The following is a 17,189-nucleotide window of genomic DNA, read 5'->3' as shown; positions in this document are numbered from 1 at the left end:
GAAACTTTTATCTTTCGCCGAGGCATCTTCCGAAGCCTCCCGCTAGTTCTGGTAATTTGTCAGGGTCCAGGGACTCTCCTTAAGTCGTTGCATCATACCCAGGACACCACTCATGCGTTCAGGGGCGCATGGTAATAGTGTGGCAAGGTTCGGAAGATGGTCTGCGTAGGGCACGAGCTGAGACGCCAATGAGAAGCCCAAGCTGCCATATCAATAGCCGTGCCATGCCACTTATGGCAGGCTAGAATAAAACCAATGGCACCGCGGTATTTGGGTTTTTGGTGTCTTTGAAAGGTGACGTGATGTGGGATTTGATAGGCGTAGGCTCGTATTTCCACGGCAGACGGTGGAGACGTTGGAGCCCCATACCAGGGTTCCACCCTGCGAAGCCCCAATCATGGTGGAATGTTGCCCTAAACCTCGTCTTCCAGAAGAGGCCTCGAAATCACCAAGGTTAGGTTCGCCTTGCCATCCGGCTGACGCAGCCGCATTGTCACTGGTAGTTACAATGAAACTGAGACTTTTTGTTGAAATTAACTTTGCCTGCGCCGTGGGCGGTTTTGAACCAGTCCCTGCAGGTTGCGACGTATATCGACCATGCTAAACGACCAGGATTCCGTTTCCACTTCTTGGCTGAGATCTAATCCCCGGTGGTCCGACAGTTATCATATGTAACCTTGCGTGCGCCCATCTAGGGTGTGACTTCCCAGGGGGCTGAGAAACCCGGTTTAGCGATGCAGAGAAACCATGTCCCAGTTCCAAGTTGAATCGTGGATTTGGTATGGGGTCACGGTATTCGTGATAATACTGCGATTGTGAGTGTTTTCAGCCCTGATACAGATCAATAAATCCAAATACTAACATGCTCGTTGCCCAGCATATCGCGACTGCTGTTGGTGAAAAGCGTGAAGGCCCTACAAGTGGAGGACTACTTAATGCTCCTGGTATTGGTATGTCGCGACCGACAAAGATACAAGCAGACCTATCGTTTCTTACAAATCTTTCCATAGTGCTTCTACACAGGGCTGGTGGTCACATTGAATCGAATCGAACATGCGCAGACGAATTTAATGAAACCGGGCGACGAAGCGCATTTGACACCGGAGTCGATCAAGGACCGCATTTATGGTAGCAAACTGGTGTTGGCAACTGAGCAATGCATGCTAGCGACCATTTGGGGGTGCAAAGGATGTCTTCTTCTCCTCTACGCCAGGTTGACGTGAGTTATAATGTCCGTGTGTACCGAACAATGCGCTGAGACGGTAATAGGGAAGGGATTAAGCAACAGCTGGCCGTCAAAATCCTGGCTGGTTATGTGGTTGGCTCATACATTCTCTTGGAGATCCTCTACTTCGCGGTTTGGTGTCGGCCATTCTACAACTACTGGGCTGTGCCCACTCCCAACGGTATGTGATCGCTCTTCATTGAAAGACCTAGTCTCTGACTAGTAATACTAGAGCAATGTTCAACCGCGACACATCACCTCATTATGACCATGGTCTTCAATATTTCGTCAGACATTCTTATGATGTGCATTCCGCTGCCACTCCTCATATCGGCCAGTTTGCCACTACGCAGGTACGTTTCAAGCGACGTAGGCTCCGTCCAGTATTTAACAACAGGATTGTAGTAAAATCACTCTAGTGGGTGTATTCAGCATGGGAACCTTTATTGTAAGACCGGCAAATTCTTCAACCCCACCGATCGCGACTAATGACCCCTAGATCCTATGCGCCACTCTCAGCAAAGTCTACAGCTTTAAAGATCCCTTCAGCCCCGAATGGCTCTTCTGGTACGTCCGCGAGGCCAGCACCGCCGTCTGCGTCGCCAACATCCCCAACTGTTGGAGTCTGGTCCGCCGCGTCTTCAACCTGAGTTCCTGGACCGGCAGTTCGCACAGCAAAGGCAGAACACACCACTACACCCCCTACGCATATGGAACGGGAACGCATAGTAGGACGAGACGACACACATCCTCCCAGAAAAAGGGTCTCTGGACATCCGTCACCATGTCCGGGGTACGGAAAACGGAGAGCGCGGAGGAAATTATCAAAGAAGACCCTGAGCAGCAAGCCCACCAAGGAATCCCACTCGAAATCTGGCACCAAACCAGCATCCACGTCACGGAAGAACTACCCAGACCTGATGATAGCCATAAGGGTTCCACTACAACAGTTCCAGGCCGGGGTTAGACCCCGGGCTTTGCGGCTGAACTAATGATAGATAATCAAAATAAACAGGTAATGATAATATCCCCGATAGATCAGTCTACAATGCCGAGGCCCCGTAGTTGGATCGATCGAAGTAAGCTACTCAGGGGTCACTGTTATAAACCCCTTGAACTATCTATCTAGTGAGGCTCGCTCACAAACCCCAGGTCAGTGGCGGCCATGTGGCTTCGTGTACGAACAGGCTCAACAGATTTCTCCGAGATAGCCCCGAGATAACGCGTCGACCAATTTCCATGACGAAGAAGCAAGTCCTTTTGTTGAATGGTTATCCAACATTCTTCGAACTGTAACCTTTCCAATGCCGAGGAAAGTCCTTAATCCACGACATGAACCTTCACCAGACCAATACCGTCCACCACTTGTTTCAGGAGCCATGGCTATCTTTTGTTCGTAGTCGTTTTCCTTGCTGGGCTACTCTGTGGGTCTGTTTGAAACCTCGATCGTCTCGCTATACCAGTTTGGAATGGAGTGGCAGGCAGTGCAGCGCCCACTGTAACGGGGAGATCTGCACTTTGATTTCAGGTTTAACACGAGATCCGCCAAACCTCCACCAACACCGACGACCAGATAATCGACTGCGGCAGAAATTCAGGATACGAACATGGCCAACCCACGGACCTTGGGATTTTGAACATCCGGAAGTCTATTAATGTCTCAGAAAGGCGTGCACTGTCGAGTTTACTGTACATAGACATTGCCCTTAACGCCTTTACATACTCCGTACCGCATTTGTCGAACGTAGCCGGCTTGGCGCAGTCTTCCAATCTCTCGGGGCCAATATCTGATCGTAGTATAGTTTCCCATCTTGGCCTGGGCCCTGTTTAGCCTCTGAGCTCAATCCGAGAGGCTGGCCGAGCCCTAACATTAACGCAGTGGCTTCTGAAGCTAAGCCGCGTCCGTCTTCGACCTACGACTGATAGACTTTACTAAGGTTTGAAACCAAATACCAGGGGGCTTCTTATGGAAGGGCTCCGCGACCGTTTCGGCCTTTCGGAGGCTGGAGCCATGGTTCGACAAACCCTTTTCCTCGTGGCACTTAAAGCTTTTATATTTACATGAGTCGTTTCTCTAGTTAGGAGCTTATTGAGCTTAGCTCCGGTGAAGGATGCACAGATGGGACCAGGTACATAGACCGGTATATATGAACCACATCCGAGACACTGGGAATCCTGTGGATTCGAGGTGAACTCGGCATTTATGTCTGCCATGGATCCTTTTGCCAGAAAAATCGCTATTGAGTCATGGATCTTATATGGAGTGGGTAAGTTATCGTCCGCACAAACGTTTGTTACGATCATTGACATTAAGGTGATATAGGGCTTTTGATTATCGGATGTCGCCTGTTCGTCTCCACGTACATTGACTGCAATGGAGAGAAGTACTGACCGGAGATAGAATTTCGCGACGCATACGGTTAAAGTCATGGAGCGAGCTACAAATGGATGATGTGCTTATGGGTGTAATTGCGGTACGTGCACGACTGAACGGTTGCAGGCCATGTATTGGGATTGACAGAACTGCATAGCTCACCTTCACGGGAGTCACTGTTTCAGCAAATAACGTAGCTCGAGTGAGCAGTGATCCAATTGTGCATCAAGAAAATCCTACACCAGATGCTTATTCACTCATGATTTGGGGGAACAAAATGGTCTTCACATTGGAGCAGTTCGCTTTGGTTACAATATGGCTGGTCAAGTGCTGCCTTCTCATTATCTACAATCGTCTAACGTACGCCAATGTCCAGAGGTTTTGCGCACTAGAAGACTAATGCATTTTCTCGGTAGGCTTATGACGAAAGAGCATTTAGTTGTGAAAATTGTTGCGGGATATGTAGTGATCTCCTTTATTGTCATTGAGGTCCTTTTCTTGGGAGTCTGGTGCAGGCCGATCAGCCATTACTGTATGTCACTCTTATACCAGGGTTCAAAATACATCTGCTAATCAGTTCCAGGGGAACTTGAAGCTGAAGACTGTATGTTACAGTTTATATGGGAGGTCGATAACCGAACTGACGACTGAATATCTTTATAGTCCAATGTTCCACCTACTTCAACCATTTGATTACGACAACCGTTCTCAACATTTCCTCGGACTTGATGATGTTGTGTATTCCATTGCCGCTCTTCATCCGATCACACTTGCCTCTCAAGCAGTAAGTCTACCACAGATGCGTTAGTATGTCAGAATACGTAACCAACTTCGACATCGCAGGAAGGTTGCAGTGTGTGCTGTGTTCAGTCTTGGTGGGATCGTTGTCTGTGAACCCCAATACACTCCAGCTGAGATAAACCGCTGACCGGTGTCTAGATACTTATGGCAGCTCTGAATAAGTATTACAATTTCACCGAACTCCAAAACCCACGCTTCTTGGTCAGTCTGCGCACCATTGTAAATCCCAGTAGTTTGCTAACAGTGAGACAGAAATGGTATGTCGCGGAAGTAGCTACCGCGGTCTACGTTTCGAATGTGCCGCTTCTCTGGCCTCTTCTTCGGCAGCTCTTTCGCTGCCTTCGTTCTACCGTTCACTCCCACTATCCGTCAGGGGCACCTAGACCGACTGGCCCGGAGCGAGGTCTGGCGCCTTTGCGCTCCCATTCGCGGTCACATTCGAGATATCGTACCGACTCGGTACATTCGATAATCAACCACTCGCATGAGGGCAGCATGCCAGACGCACATGAGTTGATCTTGACTCCGACACGAGAGCGTGGTTATAGAGCTGATGTCATGGGGGAGTCCGATACAATTCCGCAACAGTCTAAAGACATAACGGTGCACAGAACTGTGGAGGTTACTCATGAGTATCCGTAATAATAATGCTGCTTTGGTTATTCTAGTCCGCAGAACATGCGGATATTAAAACATTGATAGGTTTAATATTGTATACTTACGTGTGTTTTGTGCTTAACGCGTTGGCTCATATACTAATCGTCTTCATATGCGCCCTGATGGATCTTTAGATAATTTACTAGGCTATACTTTATCACGCCGAGTCAGAGTGGCTCTACTAGAGAAGTGGTGCATAGTCTCAACTGGACATCTTACATTCCGTTGACAAACGCGTGTTTACTGAGCAACATAGTCCAGAGATTTAATCATACATTCCACCACGCGTATATGGATAGGTATACAGGTTCATGCCGCTGTATCATTCAGAGGATGAGGTCTTCGCAGCTCCAGAGAACGGACAGCCCCCAGACACCGACGCGGTGTCGGCAACAACTTCCGCGTTCTCGCGGGCAATCTGGCGAAACATATCCATGGGATCATACCAAACATCGATTCTCTCCAGCTCAAGCTTTTCGTTCACCTTAGCAATAACAATACCCTGGATATCAATGCGGCCGCCATGCGCCTTGACCCTGACCTTCTCTCCGCGACTAGGTAGAACCCGTCAGTATCCGATGTATGTGAAGTGATAAAGGGACTCACTCGTTATATCCCACATAATCATTCGCCATATCACCCCAATGTCTCCACTTGAAGACCACAGTCGGCGGTCCGCTATATACTTCTGTCACCTCCCAGGCAAATGTGGGCATCATGCGCTTGAACGCCTTATGACTCGTTTCGAAATCATTGTGTGCCGGATCATAGTACGAGCTCGCAGTCAGGAGAGCGTTGTACGTGCCGACATTGAGCATATGCTCACCTGTCTGCGGTGGGCCTCCGTTTAATGAAAAAGTATATGTCTTCTGGTCGATGGTCCTCCAGTCGGCGAGGGAGGTCTTGTATGAGGCTTCGATTTCCCAATTTTTGACGAGTTTTTCGACCAGGTCTGGAAGGCTTCTGGCCTCGTGTTTCATTGTTTTAGCTTAAGCGATCGCGTCAGCGGTTTATGTGCTTTGAGAATGTGACCGCGAAAGACGAACTCTGGTCATAAAACTGTCTAGTCTTTGAATAGTTGGGCACCCGGCCATGTCGCCAGGCGGCCTCTGTGTCTTTAAGGACTGCATCGGCGTCAAGGACGTAGTCGGGAAGTGCTGGTGCGTCACCCATTTCGGTATTCTGTTGCGACAATGTTCTGTATGTTCAACAAAGGTGATGAATTGTGGGCGTGGGAGGAAGAATGACCATCATATTTATTCTCCGAGCCATGTCAGACGACAGCCATTAGCCAGGGGGCATTGGCCACCGGCATTGTGGCTATGATTGCTCGCAATCCACCATTCACACGCCGTTGATGGCAGCGGCATGCCTCGGTAACTAGTGTTGAAGCGAGCAGGGATCTAAACGGCCTAGAAAGTATAGTACCCAATCCCAAGAATTGTAATGACCATGCGTTGGATCTTAAAAGTGGGTAGCGCGACCATTCCTATGAAAGTTAGGAGATATAGTTTCCGATAGTCCACGCGAGTATCCAAAGGATGACACCTGAGCCAATCCGGTCTTTCGCATTGTTCGTTATCACGCCTCGCTGCTTCCCCTCGGTAGATAGCTGATGGCATCAGACTGACTCGCATATCCCCGAGGCTTCTCGAGGATGGCACGGGCCAACGTTCGGTTCGTGATCGAATATCGGCCTGCTATCAATATAAACGGGACAGATCCCATTGGATCGAGCGATCGGACCACAGTGGACCAGGGAGGGTCCAGGCCCAGCACAGGAGGAATGGAACTGCCGGAACGATGTCATGAAACAGAGAGTAACAACTCCCAAGCCTTCTTGGTATCTTCCGGGAGCCTTTGGCTTATTCCCTATTCGACTTCTTCGTTGCTCAATGCTGGTAGGCTACGCCGAGTATAAAAAAACATGAGTATACGTAGTAGGCATCTCTCACACTTCGATGCAAGAGTGTGCGAGGTTGTGGAGAAGCCAATTAGATTTGGGTCAATGAAATGGTGATTGCTGCGATTTTTCGAGGTTTAGTGGCCCGAGATTATATTAATATACATAAGACTTGTTCATTGGACTGTTCCTCGTCCAATATATTAATCGTTGGTAAGCGATTGGTGGGGCTCCAATGCAACCAAGTGAGACAACCAAATTTCTCGGTTCGCCTTCGCAGTCGTTTGAGAAGCGTGTCGTTGACATGTCTTGGTCCCAGAAAGATAAACATATTAGACATCTTCTCCATAGCACGACATTGAACACACAGAAATAATCTGTGCATTTGCCAGCCGGGAAACGGGATCAGGGTGCATGGAAGGGGCGATCTATTCCATGGTTACTGTTAGAACAACGGTGTTGACCGTTAACCCTAACGAGTAAGCATGGGGGCCAACTATGAACTTTATTATAGGAAATATTGATTAAAGATTTTGGTGGAGATTTTGAGATTCGAATGCACCTTCTTGGCTTATTCCCCCTTATTTCGTTTCCGACACTCCGGACTTCGATCCCATAGTCAGTGCCACATTTTCGACTACGTCGAGATCAACTCGCAATGCTTTAGATGTCAAGCCGGCTACTCATAATTGCCAAACCACAGAAGCGTGGTGCTTTTTATATTAGTTAGCATCAAGTAAGGATTCACTCAGCTATACCCGGTTAAAAGGAGCAACTGCGATTGCAACCGTGGACCCTTACAACGCATCCGATCTCCAGTATTCCAGGCAGCCCAATCAGTTTTGTTGGTCATAACTCCTAATTTAACGTTATGTAACCCCCATCCTGCCAACCCCAAAAGTGCCAATGATATAGCCAGACTGATCAAGAGGCTTTTGCTAAAACGTTCCGAACAAATGGCTGGCTGGACGGCCCACAACGGCCGGAACGGAACAATTAGTGGAGCACTGCCGCAGTCATAAGCCACTCGCACGAAGTTTCGCCCCTGAGAAGGCTTACAGGAACCTTAGGTCCATGGCCAACATTGTGCTGGTTTGAGAGAAGATGTCTGCAATTGCAAGTTATGGTCACTAGGGTTTTCTCAAACCCAGTGATATGGCTCACTCCCAGAAAGGAAGGTCTTCCTTATCCTAATCGGGTTAGTCTATGTGCGACTTATATAAGCTTTCCGAATGCGGTAAGTTTATCGCCAGCAGCCCTCTACTTGATGTTGGAATGTCCTAGTAGTAGAGATTGAGTGTCGTAGCCAGTGTTTGGTTGTAGTGTATGGTATATACTGTAACTGCATTGACTATAATGATATTGAAGACATGTGTACAGGACTCGACCACCTTCCTATGATATTATACTGGAAGTTATCGTTAGGACGGCTGGATATATATAGTTGAGAATAGATAGCTTGTACATAAATTTAACAATCAATTTTCTACAGATAGAGAGAAGATGGAATGTAGACTCAACGTAATTTTTAATTATTCAGCCTGTAATCTCGAAAGTGCTGATACAGATTGCTTATAGAGCAACACGAGCCCATTGCTCTTAAACCTTAGTTTCCAATAATCATCCAAGCCCAGTTGCCGTAGGTCTCCATCACATCTTGTTGTCTGTCCATTGTCCATACTGTTGCTTATTAGCCTCCGATCCAAGGGTGCTACTGCATTTCAATTCAGAGACACTTACAACCTGTATCAATTCGCGAGTCATCCTTTAGGTGCAGAATCCAGATTCTCTGCAAGAAGCAACTAAGTTGATGTTAGCTCATGTCTCATAGTCGGTGGGTATAGAGCTCACTGGCTAGACTGCCACATTCCTTTTCGACGGCTCCAGGAGCAGTGCAAGAGGAGGCACTATAGACTGCAATACATTGAGCACAGTTTATGCGTGCCTCAAGCTTTGCGGCAGGGTTTGGGGCCGCAAAAGCTCCAGCGAAAAGGAGGGCGAAGGCAAAGGCGGCAACTTCATGTTGGATAGGTTGAAGGAGGTAGAAGAGACTGAAAGCTAATATGGATAAAGTAGATTTGCTGGCTTCTTGATATCCCAATGCCGGGAACATGGCTCAACTTTAAATAGGCATTTCTGTTCTCGATAACTTACCGAAAGACTTGCCGTATGTCGCATTAAGTTTGTTTCTCCTGCTTTGTGTCTCACCTCACAGCTTCTTCAGCTGTAGTTGAAGGGCCATGACTGAAGGAGCACCGCGTACATTGCAAATCAATCGGCGCTCTTTACCCCGAGCTTTTCTGGACCTTTTTCATTACGGAAATTGGCTGCTAGTAGAAGGGGCTTGGACGTGTCGTATAGAACCTAGGCAGCTACGTAGCCTGCACAGTTAGTTCGGTATATTTCTTTCCTCTCATCCTATTTAGCCCCCAGGCTAATGTGCCAAGCTAAACCTTAGCTCCTACCCCAGGTCTGCATGGTCAGCCCTGCGATCATGCAGATTATCTTCAACTGTCGTCGGATCTTCAGCACTGTGCCATAAAATATACGATTGAGCCGTGGCGGTTTTTGGTACGTAGCATATACCACCAACAAAAGAAATATTTTGGTCTTTTTTAAATTGGCAACTTTACTTGGGCCACGATTCACGAGAGACCTTGAGCAATGTTTGGTGTAGACGATCGTTTTTGGCCCCAGCTTGGTGCGCAGACTCCAGACGGCATCTCAACCACGAATCTCTACCGCATTGGAAAGGGTCCTTGCCGATCGTCGATAGTTTTGTTTTCGAATCTTCCTTCCTGGGGTATGCTCGGAAATTCCGAGTCGGAATCATGGCGCGTAGCAGAGGGATTCAACCCCATGGTATCACTTGTTGACGAATCAAACAGATGCCGTGTTAGTAAGACTATTTGGTATACAAAGCAAAGAATATGACTAGTCGGATTTGAGGCATGACTGGCTACTAAATCCCCAAATCAAAGTGAGACAGCCTCCATCTTGTGAATCATCGTAAGTGGTATATCACTTCCGCGCAAGACACTTTCATGAATTAGTGGCTTCATATTTGTATGCTATCTTCTTAAATAGTTGCCTAGGATGGCCTTACTACAGGGATTTGAGATTTACAAGGCCAGTGAGTCGGTGAGCCGGCGAAAAGCTAACGGATACCAAAACTTCTAGAGTTGTTGTGGACCGTTCGCGCGTGGTTTCCACAACCGTAGAAAAGACTAGCCTGTTGCACATCGAGCACAGCAGTCTTGCCGGGACCTAAGAAAGCTGATAATTGTCGGGCCCCTGATAATTATCCTGAATATTGCAAGTTGCACAGGTTGCATCGAGGACGCATCATTACTGGGAAATGTAGTATATCCGGATATAGCAGGAGTCCATTCATTTCTCCTGGCCGTCCTTGGCAGGGGTGCTATGACATTCTTTGCTCCCCACACCGTTCATGACAGATTGCGCCTCATATGGGTTGCCATTCCCCTGGCAAGTAAGAGCTTGATTGAGTTCTGACTGACTTGAAAGCTATTCTTATTCTACTGCATGTACTGTTGGCCTGATAGCCCCATTTTCTACTACACTATTTAGGATGTTGTAGATTCGCTGTTGTGTATAGTAATCTACCGAGCTGGGGATGCTGGATTGCCACATTAAATTCACTTAAGAGCTAGACACAAAGAGTGGCTTGACGAAAAACAAGAAAAGGGCATCCACATGGCGTACTTAGCGCGAGAAAGGAGAAAAAAAAACAAGGCGTGGTGCCTTTTGTACTTGATGTCACATCTGGGCCCACAGGCCCTGGCGAGTCAGACATTGGCCGGATACTTCATCCGCAAGTGACAATGGCATGCTGCCCTGGTCAATCACTGTTAAGAATCCTTAACACTACGTTTGTAGAAGACAAAAAGTTTTCCATGGACGCAAAGTCTGGTCTGAGGGATCAATAGCCTTGCTATCAAATCCCAGAAACTGCCGTTTTCGGCGAGCGGATACAATCGACGGTTGCGGAGACACCAATGAGCTTGTGGTGGAAAATGTTTCCCTCCTGAACTTTTACAATGGGCCTTGTAAATTAACCTGGCCGAAGCCGTTTTCGAGCAGCTGTCGTGGACTGCTGGTAGCCTTGGCGCTGAATTCAAGGAAGCTGATACTCCATAGTTTATGCAATCGTTAGGTACGGGCAACAAACAGGGAAGTTGTGTTGCTGTTACATGTGCCATCAACTGAGCATCAAGCAGATCAAGTTTCCGTCTCGTAGAGTGTACCAAAGAAAGACGACAAACGAGACTATTGGGCCCTATGTCCTTAGGTCACCGTTACACCCAAGCTATGAGATTGACCAAGGAGCACAGCAATCTTAAGGTGTATGATTGTCAAGCTCGTTGCGATGCCTGGCCTATAAAGAGTCCCTTGATGAGAGGCTATTTCGCACGGAACCCTAAACCTTGTTTTCTTTCACGAAGGGACTGCCTTGGATTCAAATAATGGCGACCTTCTTGTTCCTTGCTGCTCTACTTTCGGGTGCTGGCGTCTTTGCATCACCAGTCCCAACCGAAGCACCGGCTAAGCAAACAGGTTACCCTGTTATCGTGGGGGAGAATGGTTATACCAGCGCTCCGTATCACGGTCCGTACACGGGTACCCCTACCACCACTGGGGCCGTGAAGGCGCCGGCGACGCTTGCTGCGTCAATCGAGCCCAAGCCTCCAAACCCTACCGCGACATACTACAATAGCCAAGGTGTGCCGCTCAACCCGATGCCAGCCCCATATGTCCCTGCTGGAGGATTGGGCACAAATGGCACCGAGCCTCGCTACATGGTAGAGAGTGACTGGGACTTCGAGTCGATTGCTCTTGGTGTCTATCAGGAGTACATTGAACTCGATCTATTCCACGATGGCCTTGCTCGGTTTACCGACGAGGAGTTCCAAGAGGCTGGCCTGGGCCCAGAGGCCCGGTCGCTCATCGAGTTCATGGCAAACCAAGAGACCGGACATGCGACCTTGCTGAGCAACATGCTGGGAGAAGCCGCGCCGAAGCAATGTGTGTATAACTATCCGTACAAGACTGTCCGCGAGTGGGTCGATTTCATGCAACGTGTCACTCGTTATGGTGAATCTGGCGTTTGGGGTTTCATCTCCCATCTCGACTCTCGCGAGGTTGCCACCCTCCTGTCTCTTTCAATTGCCACCGAAGCTCGCCAGCAATTGATCTTCCGACAGATGTCGGGACTCACCCCGATTGATGTTTGGTTCGAGAACGGATGGCCCCAGTCCTGGCAATGGACAATGTTGGCCCCCTATATCAGCTACTGTCCCGAGGGTACCACTCGTCTCGCATGGCAGAACTTCCCAACTCTCCAAATCTTGAACAACCCGAATATCAACCGCGTCTCCCCGAACGACACACCAAACGACGGTAGCGAGACGGTTGGCAAGCGCATTACCGATCCATCAGTCTCAGATATCTCAAAGGACGAGAACTGCCTCAACCAGGACGCGATCGGTAAGAACTGTGCCCCCGCGATTGCCCACAACCGCTCCGAGCCTCTATCATACTCTGGCAAGCAGGTCTTCCTCGAATGGGAAGCGCCAGGTAAGAGCGTCGGACCGAACAACTCCTACATCACGACAACAACTGCTGGTGAGCCTAAGTTCGTGGCCTGGAGTTCTCAATTGAACTTGACCTACTCGCCTTTGACCCTGACGGGTGACAACACTGGCTACACGTACCAACCGGAGGGCTACGTCTATGGCGATGATGGCATCATCAACGGCACCATGGCTATCATGCTGACTGATCTTGACCTCTTTGTCACCCCGTTTAACTTGACCATGCTCAATCCCCACATTGTCGCCCTCGGCTTGTATATGGCTGGTTAAGCTGAGCATGGCATGCGGTGCAACATCGTGGGCGGTGATGTGGCCATGTCAGTCGCCTCGACACAAAATGATCTGATTGGTAGCAATTTCGATGAAGTCTTGTTTGTTTGAAAGTCAAGGGTCAACGTTTGATAGATTATATCCTTTTATAGAACTTGAAATTTGATGATAAAAGCGTTTCTTGAGAATGCTTCTTCATTTTGACATTCTTCTTTAGTAGACTTTGTAGGGTAGACTTGAGGATATGGCCAGCTATATGGATTGGCAAACCACACGTGTCGATGGAGCGATGTAACCAGGTATATAAAGGTAGGGTACCATGACTGGCTTGGTAAGTGCCGGGAAATATTGTGATGCATCCAGGGCGAGAGAATGTGCATTGCTGTCCCGTATTTTCGCGGAACTTGCTACTTCGTGAGTTGATTGTCTGACGACTTGCATACTTGCTTTGAGCTGGACACCATTTGGTAGATAGCAGATTTAGAGGCATATGTATACCCACAATTCTTCATTTTAATTGGAGCTCTTCAAGGAGTGCCTTGCTAGATATGTTGGTCCCCGCAATGCTCTTTACAGCTTAGGAGAGACAACACAGGCGGAGCTCAGTAGCGTAGCCATTGAGATTATAACCGAGTGCTCCTTGATTGGAATAAACTAGGTCTAGCTGAGATCAAAATCTGCCAGGCAGTTGAAGAACGAGGCATTGTAGCAAGTCGGATCGATGAACCCCGGAGCAAGTTCAGGTATCATTAAGCCCTGCCCTTCCGCAACGGTAACTGCTGGAGGTACATTACTGTTGGCGCGCTCCACGTCGTTCGAATCGTGAGGCGTCGGAATCGATTTCAGTGGTTCGGCATTCCATTTCTCGATAGAATCCGAGAGAATGTCAGCCGCAGTGGATCGGACACAATCATACGCACATTCAGCGGAGCCCCAGGTCCGCTTCGTACTTTTCAGACACCCAAGAATGAGGGTGACGCGATTACAATGGTGATCAAAACACTCTTCGGAGTGATTGATAGAAGTTGCGAGCTGGATCATACCACATAGAGCCAATGCGGGGATGACGAAAGGCGTGTGCTTTTGGATGTTGGGACAGATAGAAATGGAGTCAGAGACACGCCGGGAGGCTTCGGTCGCCTTGATACTATGGACCAAGCGTGGAAATGTCGATGAGAGGTGGCAGGGTGCAGACGGCCAAAAGCAGTCGTCGGGCTGTGTGAGGAGCGGCCGAAGATCGCTGCGCGGTAGATGCAGCAACATGGTGGCATACGCAATGATCAGATGGGCTTGGAAGATCATCTCATCCACATTACCATATGAGTCCACAATATCCAGTTTGCGGGAGGGTAGGTGGTTGACCCAGCTGACAAGGGCATTTTCAATGGCTTGGAGATGGTCGCGATGATAATCCCGCAGGCGATTCAGGACCAAAACGCGACACAGGATCGTTACCGCTTCAATGCGGTAGCTGAAGGACGAGAAGGCGACCTCTTGGGCCGCGAAAACCCTGCGTTTGAAGTCCAGCATCTTGCGTGGCGGTGGGATCTCGCCACATCCCGTGTATGCGGATTCATCGCAAGGCAAGCCGACCTCCGGAGCGACCGTAGTACATCGAAAGGTGATCGTTTTGAGTGGAACGGCCATGAAAATATCCGTGATGTATAGTTCCCACCACGTTCTTCTCATGCTCTCGGCTTCAATAGATCTCTCGGGATGGGCCGACGATGCGAAATCTCCCCGATGCATACCCAGCTCAAAGGCGATCTCCGCACTTTGCGAGAACGCTTCCTGGGCCTTTTGTCGCTCGCCACGGGCATACAGAGCAATAGAGTAGATCAACCAAGCCTGAACCATACACGGCGAGCGGTCCGGATTGGATTCCAGTGCGGCATCGACCTTGTCCTTCAGCTGTTGGCGGGGACCGGATGGCAAGTAGTGGGACCCGACGAATTCGACGACTAGTTGAAGAAAGGGAGGGTAATCGCGATCCTTGTATAACGTGCTCGGGACCAATATAGGATGTGCGACATGGAAATGCTCATAATACAATCGAGCACAACGGTCATCTTCGTCCCATAACCTCTGTGGTGGTTCTAAACGATCTGAACTGGCATCATTCGGCGATAGGATCGCCGGCCATGGGACACCTACAAGGCCAGGACGGCTACTTCGCTGCAACGAGATATTGCTACTATCAGGCGTGTTCATTGGGCCAGGTGCACTCGATACTTGCAGGGGTAGTCCCGTCGCATGGTGAGGTGTTTGGATATTATTCCCCGTGCCATTCCCGGGGGAGTAATGGCTGGCACTGATACCAAACGCATCATCCAGTTTCGAAGCCGAGGGCTGATGTTGTTGTGGATGATGATACACAATCTCATGCCGTGGCTTTCGACGCCCTCCCCGACGAGAAGGAAGATATTGACAGACAAAGCCACCTTGGGTACAACGCGAACAGGATGGTTGATTGGCGTCACATTTGAGATGCTGTTTGCGGCATTCCGTGCAAGCAAGGGCGGCGAGGCCAGTTTGCCGGGTGGATCGTCTCGGGGTCATGTTGATCATGATAACGATGATATTAAAAATAAATTAAATGTCGATCACTATCATCTTACTTGGATGACACGGTCTATGGGACGTTAACTTGTCATCATGCTATCTGGGGGGTTAGGGTTGTAGTTGAAGATGTGACCTTTTGAATGGACGAGCCAACCATCGATTTTCTTTCTTTTTTCCCGTTGATTTCCCGTTGCGCTTTTGGTCTCTTTAGTCTCCCCGATTTTACTCAAAAGGGATTAGTGGCGAGGAGAAGATACTTTACAATCACCTCCAGAAAACGAAAAAGACCAGAAACATAGGTGAAACTTGACGCAGATGGAAGTATAACGTTATCCCTGTAGCATCATGGATAGTAGCGTCTTGCCACGGCTCCCGTCGGTGGTCCGCACCGTCTGGAGCGGAAACTGTCGCAATCGGCGATTGCGATCTGTCCTTACCCTACCCGTCGAGCGAGCTCACTACTCTACTCAAGATATCAGAAACTATCGCTATGAACGCTAACACTCTGGAATTGTTCTATTGCAGAAGATCGAGCTCTTTGATAGGATAGCTGGCCCACCGCCATTCGCTCAGCAGACTGATTTGCATCATCAGTGCCACTATCAAGAGCCAAGACGCGTGGATCCACGTTCAATCGGCGATTAAGATGGCCCCGTGAAAGCCGTCAATCGGCGATTGCGCTATCAGGGGGTGTTTGATGGTCATAATATGATCCCCCGGTATGGCGGTCAATTAATGAATAAATATACTGGGCGTGCTCAAACACTCCTTGAAGTTTCTCCAAGTGCTACAATCACTCACTAGGATCCAAAAAGAAATCATGTTGGCTTCCGCTATACACTTGCCTCTCCCGTTGCCGCACGGCCCGTCGCCATGCGATCACCGTTTCTTACCTCCCACGTATGATTTACAAGATCTCGTCCATGATATCAAGTCCTACCTCGGCGATTCCTCGGGAATCGATTCATCAGACATAGACCATGAACACTTGATCGCGCTGGCGCAGAAGTATGTCTCAAATCCGAATGATTGGCTGCGGTTCTTCTACAACGATCCGAGTAAGAACTATACCCGCAATGCCATCGAAAACATCAACCGCAAGGCAAACATTGTATGTTCACCATTCATCTGATAGCACGAAGGCCTTGAAGACCGTAACTGACTTGACCAAGCTGCTGCTGGTATGGAATCCAGGCAAAGGCTCCCCCATCCACGACCATGCCAATGCCCATTGCATCATGAAGGTTTTGACTGGCGAATTGACCGAAACGGTCTACCATCCTCCCAATAGCGAAGGGGACGAGACAAGCCCGCTCCAGCTCAAACACCAGAAGCGATATCAAACAGATCAAGTGACATATATCTCGGACGATATTGGTTTACATCGGGTTCATAACCCAAGCCCGAATCAAGTTGCAGTTTCCCTTCACAGTATGTATTGGTCAAACTCTACCAACCTGTTGTAATACTGACCACTCTTAGTCTATACCCCTCCTAACGCCGCCGATTATGGCTACCACATCTTCGATGGGGCCACTGGAAAGGCCAGTTTTGTATCGCAAGCACATGCTCATTCGAATACTGAGAAGCCTGCTTGTCAGGCGTGACACACAAACGTCCTGAAATAGTTGTCGTCGACCGACCACTATGTGGAAGGGTCAGGTACCCTTTTTGTTGTCATTTATCTGTCAGATTTATCCATGGCTCATATATCCCAGCGTTGCTCTTGTTCTGTCTGATTTTATTCTTATTATTCTTTCGGTTACCTGTTTCTATTATCGC

General features: G+C 48.7%; 7 protein-coding genes across 7 annotated transcripts; 4 read left to right on the top strand and 3 right to left on the bottom strand.

The window, feature by feature from the left end:
- Positions 1–747: 747 nt before the first annotated feature.
- Positions 748–2,192, top strand: F9C07_11501 (uncharacterized protein; the record flags this gene model as incomplete). Its single annotated transcript, XM_071507634.1, has 7 exons — positions 748–815; positions 878–950; positions 1,011–1,219; positions 1,270–1,406; positions 1,458–1,578; positions 1,631–1,673; positions 1,725–2,192. The coding sequence occupies 7 exons, from the start codon at positions 748–750 to the stop codon at positions 2,190–2,192; spliced, it is 1,119 nt and encodes a 372-aa protein (XP_071368046.1).
- A 963-nt stretch (positions 2,193–3,155) lies between these two features.
- F9C07_1826748 (uncharacterized protein) lies at positions 3,156–5,195 on the top strand. Its single transcript, XM_071508415.1, has 10 exons — positions 3,156–3,492; positions 3,549–3,573; positions 3,627–3,699; positions 3,757–3,959; positions 4,016–4,131; positions 4,183–4,203; positions 4,263–4,383; positions 4,443–4,485; positions 4,539–4,601; positions 4,653–5,195. Exons 1-10 carry the CDS (start codon positions 3,429–3,431, stop codon positions 5,040–5,042), a joined length of 1,119 nt encoding a protein of 372 aa, XP_071368045.1. The 5' UTR covers positions 3,156–3,428; the 3' UTR covers positions 5,043–5,195.
- Positions 5,196–5,379: 184 nt separating this feature from the next.
- F9C07_11503 (uncharacterized protein) lies at positions 5,380–6,230 on the bottom strand (the record flags this gene model as incomplete). Its single annotated transcript, XM_041293659.1, has 3 exons — positions 5,380–5,611; positions 5,664–6,045; positions 6,104–6,230. The coding sequence occupies 3 exons, from the start codon at positions 6,228–6,230 to the stop codon at positions 5,380–5,382; spliced, it is 741 nt and encodes a 246-aa protein (XP_041148538.1).
- A 2,497-nt stretch (positions 6,231–8,727) lies between these two features.
- F9C07_11504 (uncharacterized protein) lies at positions 8,728–9,073 on the bottom strand (the record flags this gene model as incomplete). The annotated part of the gene is made up of 2 exons (XM_071507635.1): positions 8,728–8,762; positions 8,812–9,073. The coding sequence occupies 2 exons, from the start codon at positions 9,071–9,073 to the stop codon at positions 8,728–8,730; spliced, it is 297 nt and encodes a 98-aa protein (XP_071368044.1).
- Positions 9,074–11,447: 2,374 nt separating this feature from the next.
- F9C07_11505 (uncharacterized protein) lies at positions 11,448–12,845 on the top strand (the record flags this gene model as incomplete). The annotated part of the gene is made up of 1 exon (XM_041286748.1): positions 11,448–12,845. One exon carries the CDS (start codon positions 11,448–11,450, stop codon positions 12,843–12,845), a length of 1,398 nt encoding a protein of 465 aa, XP_041148539.1.
- A 660-nt stretch (positions 12,846–13,505) lies between these two features.
- F9C07_11506 (putative C6 transcription factor) lies at positions 13,506–15,413 on the bottom strand (the record flags this gene model as incomplete). Its single annotated transcript, XM_041286752.1, has 1 exon — positions 13,506–15,413. One exon carries the CDS (start codon positions 15,411–15,413, stop codon positions 13,506–13,508), a length of 1,908 nt encoding a protein of 635 aa, XP_041148540.1.
- Positions 15,414–16,227: 814 nt separating this feature from the next.
- Positions 16,228–17,014, top strand: F9C07_11507 (putative cysteine dioxygenase Cdo1; the record flags this gene model as incomplete). Its single annotated transcript, XM_041293650.1, has 3 exons — positions 16,228–16,518; positions 16,580–16,838; positions 16,890–17,014. 3 exons carry the CDS (start codon positions 16,228–16,230, stop codon positions 17,012–17,014), a joined length of 675 nt encoding a protein of 224 aa, XP_041148541.1.
- Positions 17,015–17,189: the final 175 nt, after the last annotated feature.

Source organism: Aspergillus flavus, chromosome 6 (assembly GCF_009017415.1).
Source record: "Aspergillus flavus chromosome 6, complete sequence".
In the NCBI taxonomy this organism is placed as follows: domain Eukaryota; kingdom Fungi; phylum Ascomycota; class Eurotiomycetes; order Eurotiales; family Aspergillaceae; genus Aspergillus; species Aspergillus flavus.
Note: the sequence above shows the minus strand (reverse complement) of the source record. Positions and strands in the feature narration are given on the sequence as shown.